Genomic DNA, 6,624 nt, shown 5'->3' with positions numbered 1-6,624 from the left:
ACAACAATGACGATAACGACAATAATAAATATTTCATAAATGTTTAATTATTTATAATAATAATATGCAATTTCATGAAATTTTGTTACAATTAAAAAGTAATTAAAAACTTAATAACATTGAAAATGAAATTTATAAAGATACTGATATTTTCATTTGTATAGCATATTTTTCAAATTATTATAATAATTATTTAAAAAATCGATTTCTTCGAAACTATGGGCTAATGGCTGAAATGGCTGGACACATATCGGTTTTTTTCATTCAAGAATAACCTGTATAAAGCGCATCAAAATTCCTGATCCTGTCACCTGGTGTTCTCCTTAGTCATTCAATATGTCAATTATGACTATATTAATACTTTTAATTATATTTAAATCTCACTAAATGCACACTGCAATTCAGATAAATTTAATGTCAATACTAAAATAGATTCTTTCTCCATGAATAGAAAATTTGTCAGATTAGTATATTTGTACAAACTTGATAAGAAAAAAAAACATTATAATATGAGCAATACTTAACGTTAATTTAAACTGTTACATCTGGATATCTTAAATTTCCATAAATTTTTTAACTATTTATTTTTTTTACTAAATTCCGATTTTAATTGTAACATTAAATTTAGAAGGTGCAGAAATATTCGAAGTAGATTTGTATCTTTTGTATATTATGTACATAAATTATGTTTAAATCATATGTTACAATAAAATAATACAATATAGAATATAAGGAACTTTCATTGTTTATTTCATATATGTGAAAAGTATCTTTGCAACTTTCGTAAAAGTATCTTACTGTCGTAATGTATAGAATAAGCACTCAACGATTTTTGTACTGCGATATAACTCGTCTGTAAGTCTCCAACCTGTATGTGTATCGAACAAATATGTAGTATATGTTTGATATTTGTCAAAGTATATTGGAAACAATTACCTCATAAGCTAAGTGCGCGCTATTGAAGTGCGCTTCATACACATAATTAGCGATGTTAGCTGCTGCATGAAAATATGTTCTCGCCGCAGTAACGTTTCCGTTGCGCATCTCTATCACACCGAGATTGTTGTAAGCCAGAGCATGTCTATTATCGCTTGCGATAGCTAGTTTCAAACACTCCTCAGCCATTATCAGATCACCCAGCGTCTGAAATGGCATCCGTCCTTTATGATTTATGTTTTAAAACGATGATAAGTATACATACAATAGCAATATGAGAGATGTTGTACCACACATCAGCCACATTCTCGTCAGTAGCGAGATTTAATGCTCTTTCAAAGCATGATATAGTATGATCGTATTGCTGAGCATAGAAGCAACAAAGTCCGAGATTGTTAAACAACTCGGCGTTATGTACGCCCATTTGCAAAAGGCGCCTGGAACATATATTTATCAAAATTTATTTATCGAAATTTAATTATAAAATATTATTATGTATAGGATTGAGAAACAACGTCGTTATTTGTAACATCGTTGCAATTTTTTTTCAGTAATGAGTAATGATAATATTTCCTTATTTAACAATAACATTAATCATAACTTTATTGTTATTTTGTTATATGGGTAATATGGTTGTTATTTGGGTAATATGGTTGTTATAATAATAACAAATATAATCGTTACTTTTATCATGTATTTATACACGTACAATACGTGTATATGAAATCTGCATAAGCGAATTTCAAAAAAAGAAAGTTTGATCATGTTGCAATTAATCACAACGCCATTACCACCATCATAACCACTAGATAGATCCCGTATTAAACTGGAAAATTAGTGATTAAAATAATTTTATGACTTCTTATTGATTATGTTCTCACATGTACAGTTAATAAGATTCTTATTATTTAATTTTATGCTATTCTAAAAAAAGAGATCAAAATTTGATGAAAAGATAACAAATTGTAACGATTCATTACTTGTTGAATAACGATAACGAATTACTTTCATAAACTTACTTTTATAACTTTCCCTTATATATAAATAAAGTGTTGAAGATGAAATGGATGTAATTATTTAGATCCGATTACACCATGTTATTTTGATTTTAAACGAGGCTTAAACTGTCTATCTGTATCTTTTTTTCAGCTTTAAAAACGAGTCAGATAGAGTTTTAAGTCTCGCTTAAAGTCAAAGTAACTTTGGTGCAACCGGACCTTAGTGAGTTTAAAAATATAAATCATTGCAAAATAAAAAGAATGCATACGCTCTACTTATATCTCTTCAATGTTTAACTTTATATATATATTACGTTTAATATATATGTATATAATATATATGTGTACCTATAATAACGCAAAGCTAGCTCCGGTTGATCATTGTAAAAATGATGCATGCCTATACTGGCAATTGCCTCGGTATGAGAAGCATCCTCTTGCGCGATTACCTTGTAATATTTCATGGACATCGTCGCGTTATTCAGGCCCTCGAATATGCGGCCCATCTCCGTGAGGATCGTAACATCATTCGCGAAATGTTCAAGGCCTCTCTTACATGTATCCAGAGCAGCCACTGGCTGATCGAGCCGGATATAGACTCTGATCAGCCGCAAGACCGTTTCGATGTTTTTATGATCCTTCAACGCCGACTTGAATTGTTGCTCTGCATCTCTCACCAATCCTAAAGTATAATAACACTTTCCCAGTTGAACTTTCCACCACCAATCTTTATATTGACAGACCTGCGTTGCCTGAACAGCCAAGTCCAGTGCCTGATATATTCAATGAATATATTTTAATATTTAATTTAAAATACAATATATTATAATACTTCAGTAATAATCTATCAATATAATGTTTATACTCACGTATCTCGCTTCATGCTCGTGATAATATATATATTCGAACAATGGTTTTGCTATGCTTTGCTGATTAGCGTATTTAGTTATGTTCAATCGCGATAATTGGATAAATGGTCCACCAGGTTCTGTCAACATTGATGCTGTGCCAAGCCTTGGAGGAAGATCTCGTTTAATCTTTTTTTGATATTACAATTAAGATTACGCGCATACAAATCACATTTTATAATATACCTAACACTGCGCCCTGAACTTGCTGTAATTGGCCTAGCAGTCATTGCTGTTCTCGGTGTTCTCAATGCCTGCTCAATCGATTGAGACATTGCTGCTTGAGTGGCAGGCCGTATTACTCCAGTAACAGGTCTGCCTTTAAGATATCAATATAGGATTTCATTTTAAAATGCACGAATAAAAATAAAAAAAAAATTGGAATTTTCTCAGATGAACTCTAACAAACCGGATTGTGATTTAGGCCGTACTCCTTGACCAGTGTAACTGGTGCCAGGATTTCTCAACGAAGTACCTGGTCTGGGCATTGTCGATATCGCATAATTATCTAATAAAGTCTCGGCGATTCCCTCTTCCTCGCTTTCAATATCGTCCACGTAAACTTGCAGCGTTAAAGCACGCATTTTCAGGATCCATACGGCCTAATAACGAAATCATATGTCACGACTGATTCGTGAACAATTATTATTTTATGCATAAGAAATAAAGAAAAATATACCTGATCCAGCGGATTTTTTCTCAACAAATCCGTGCATATTGCAGCGCACGCCTTGTACTTTTGTCGACTGAATAAGCTCAAAGCGGTAAATAATTCCATGTTCAACAAAGCCTGAATTTCCTCGGAATGGAATATGTATCAGTTTCGTAGCATTGATCCGCTTATTATAGAGTACTATACTATACTTTGAGCAATCACTTTCCTTATACCTGTCGTATACAAACACAAGCGAAATTATTGATTATTTCAAGTTATTTCTTTATTTTATAGGTGAGTGGTTTACCCCCATTTTCAGTTCACTAACCAACCAACCAACGTTCCAGTGACTAGAAATGACTTAAATTCAATTCCTCATATTCTGCAAAAAACATCTATGTACACTTTATTTTTTTACGTAGTCATTGAATAGTTAATAATAATTATTTATTAAAAAATTTAAGTTTTGAATGAAAATTCTGAAAAAATTCTATAAGCTTAATTGGATTAAAATGAACATTTTTTTGTCTCTTAGATTTTTTTTATAAAATTAATAGTTTTTGAGATAAAAAAGTCCTTGAGTCCAATCTTGAAAAATGATTATTTTTATGAATTTTTTTCTCACAAACTAATCTTCTAATGAGTATGAATGAAAAACGAAAATATTCGACCTTTCTTAAATTTCTTAAAATGTAACGAAAATTTTATTTTATTTTACTCTATAACATTATTAAAACAGTGAAAACTTTATTATCATAATGAGACTAAAGGCACATTTGCGCCTTGATGAAAATAAGAAGTTTCATAAATTTATTATTATTTAACATTTACATAAGCGTTTGCAGGAATTCGTTGAGAATTCAGAAACGGTCAATAGAGTATTCGTAAAGCGAAAATTATAACGCTGCAACATTTGGAAGGCATTTCTCTGACGAAAATAAGAAGTTTCATGAGCGTTTAGTTCAAGTGTTAAGTCTGCTAAATTCAGACATTTTATCAAAAAAAAGGTACAAAATTTTTCACTAAATCTCATCGTATCAATCTGCACTTTTTATCCTATTCGATGTGATTTTTTAAATGCGAGAAATTAAATTTCACTGTGTCTCTCTAGTGATGTTATGCTTGAAAATTAGATATGTAGAAGAATGTTTGTTAAATGGAGAAAAAACGCTTGTGTTATGGAGTTGAAGAAAATATTTTTTGGACGTCTTTAAGCTGTTTGTGTAAACGCCTTACAAACGTTTACTAAAATTCAATAATTCGTCACATTGAAACAGCGTTTGTTGAACGGAAGAAAAATAAAATTAATTGTCTCATTGAGAAAAGCATTTGATAAATATTTGAAAAGTCTGACAGTGAATTCTTTGCACGAAGATGATTAGCGTTAATTTGAAAAGCGTTACTTTAGTATTATTACAGAACTTTCATGAAACGATATATACTGTATTATAAGCGTTCTGAAAGTGTTTCAAACTTAATGGTGTTCTAAGCGTTTTTATAAAGTTTAGAAACATATAAACTCTTAAAAAATCGTCATCGAACGATTGTCAACGTTTTATAAAGTTCCTATTTAAATTCATATTTTTGCCAAGACGATCGATATACTTTCCTGGAGGAAAGTCTCGAATTGTTCGGCTGCAATATGAAGCAAGTTTTTTAATTCATCGATTGATCAATCGCACTATGCACAAATGTAATTTTGTTCCGTAAAAGTTGCATTTGCGCATAATTGCAATTGATCAATCGATAAATTAAAAAACTCGCCTATGCTCTTGTTTGGCTTCATTTAGATTTGAAATGTTTGGTTTGTAGAACTTCTAATAAGTGTAAATAAAGATGATGATAATGATAATAAAGATGATCTCAAGCCTAAAAGTGTAATAAAAATATTAAAAACTCATTATTAATGTTTATATCCCAGAGCAAATATTTCAATGTTCAAACAAGCGCAATTGTGCCAGCCGCAATGCTAGTTCACAATTCAGCGTTGAAATATTGGTATATTCTTTTAGATCATCCAATTAGCATTTTAAATCTCGAAGAATACATCAATAGCAGTGAGCGCTCACTCAACTCTTGAGTTTGCTGAACGCAGTCATAAGGTGCGTCCAGAAGCACAACCGCTCATTCAATATTCTTGAACCTGTTTGGTCTATATTTTTAGATTTAATGGAATATGCCAATCAGATGCAAGAGCTCAGTGAGCAGTCGTGCTTCTAGATGTACCCATTTAGAATGAGATCCCACCACGAGTTTATGTCATTCGTGCACCTATCGCGTATGCAGATGAAATATAAAAAAAATCGAAGTTCGTGTTGAGGGCAACACTAAACCGCAAGAATATCTAAAAAAAAGATCACGGTCAGGAATATCATTAATTATGACGATTTGATTAAAAAATTTTGAAAAAATGATCCATTGCGTATGTTTATAAAAGGGCTACCGTTAGAAAGGCGAGAATCTGTAGATTACGAAAATGATAGAGTGCTACCTTTAAAGTGGTCAACTCTTTGGCAACCAGAATAAAGAGGGGACAAATGAATGAATTTTTGTTTGCATTAAATGCACCCATCGCATAGTTCAATAATTTTTGCACTAAATCGTAGTTTAATGTTTACTTTTTACGACGGAATAGGATTGTCTTTAAAAAACTAGTTCAAAACATCGGAAGCATCCGACTGACGTTTTCGAACGCAGCCAATTGTCTGCATGTTGCTATAATGTCGGTATATTCGAAATCGTTGAAGACAAATTTATGGCAAGTTGCCATAAATTTTAGATTTATTAGCAATTACAGATTTGTGCGATTGTGCTGAGACATGTTTTACTATCTAAGCAGTTAGAGCATTTCTAAGCGACTTTTTGGAGTAAATTACTTGCCTATTACGACAGCATAATTATAAAATCAATAAACTGTAGCAATAGTAATAACATCATGAATATAATAGGAATTAAGATAATAATCGATGCAATGGTATGATTGGTATTTGTTTCTAATCATGTGAAATGAATATGTATCATTTTTATTATTTTTTTATTTAATTGATATTTAATTGATATTTAATTAATTGGATTTTATTTAATTGAGATATATATATATATATATATATATATATATATATATATA

General features: G+C 31.0%; 1 protein-coding gene across 1 annotated transcript; it reads right to left on the bottom strand.

Annotated features, from left to right (window-relative positions):
• Nucleotides 1–751: 751 nt before the first annotated feature.
• Nucleotides 752–3,620, bottom strand: LOC105625107 (tetratricopeptide repeat protein 8). The gene is made up of 8 exons (XM_012206449.1): nucleotides 3,522–3,620; nucleotides 3,252–3,444; nucleotides 3,029–3,161; nucleotides 2,804–2,948; nucleotides 2,283–2,707; nucleotides 1,202–1,373; nucleotides 937–1,143; nucleotides 752–868 (listed from the first exon to the last, which is right to left on the bottom strand). Exons 1-8 carry the CDS (start codon nucleotides 3,618–3,620, stop codon nucleotides 752–754), a joined length of 1,491 nt encoding a protein of 496 aa, XP_012061839.1.
• Between the last annotated feature and the right edge of the window lie 3,004 nt (nucleotides 3,621–6,624).

Source organism: Atta cephalotes (assembly GCF_000143395.1).
Source record: "Atta cephalotes unplaced genomic scaffold scaffold00108, whole genome shotgun sequence".
Lineage (NCBI taxonomy): Eukaryota > Metazoa > Arthropoda > Insecta > Hymenoptera > Formicidae > Atta > Atta cephalotes.
Note: the sequence above shows the minus strand (reverse complement) of the source record. Positions and strands in the feature narration are given on the sequence as shown.

Bases quoted from the DNA above. Each gene is read 5' to 3' on its own strand.
- LOC105625107 (XM_012206449.1), bottom strand. From the start codon at position 3,620: ATGGAATTATTTACCGCTTTGAGCTTATTCAGTCGACAAAAGTACAAG. The intron at 3,445-3,521 runs GTATATTTTTCT...TTTCGTTATTAG, and splicing joins GAAAAAATCCGCTGGATCAG to GCCGTATGGATCCTGAAAAT. The intron at 1,144-1,201 runs GTATGTATACTT...ATGCCATTTCAG, and splicing joins ACATCTCTCATATTGCTATT to ACGCTGGGTGATCTGATAAT.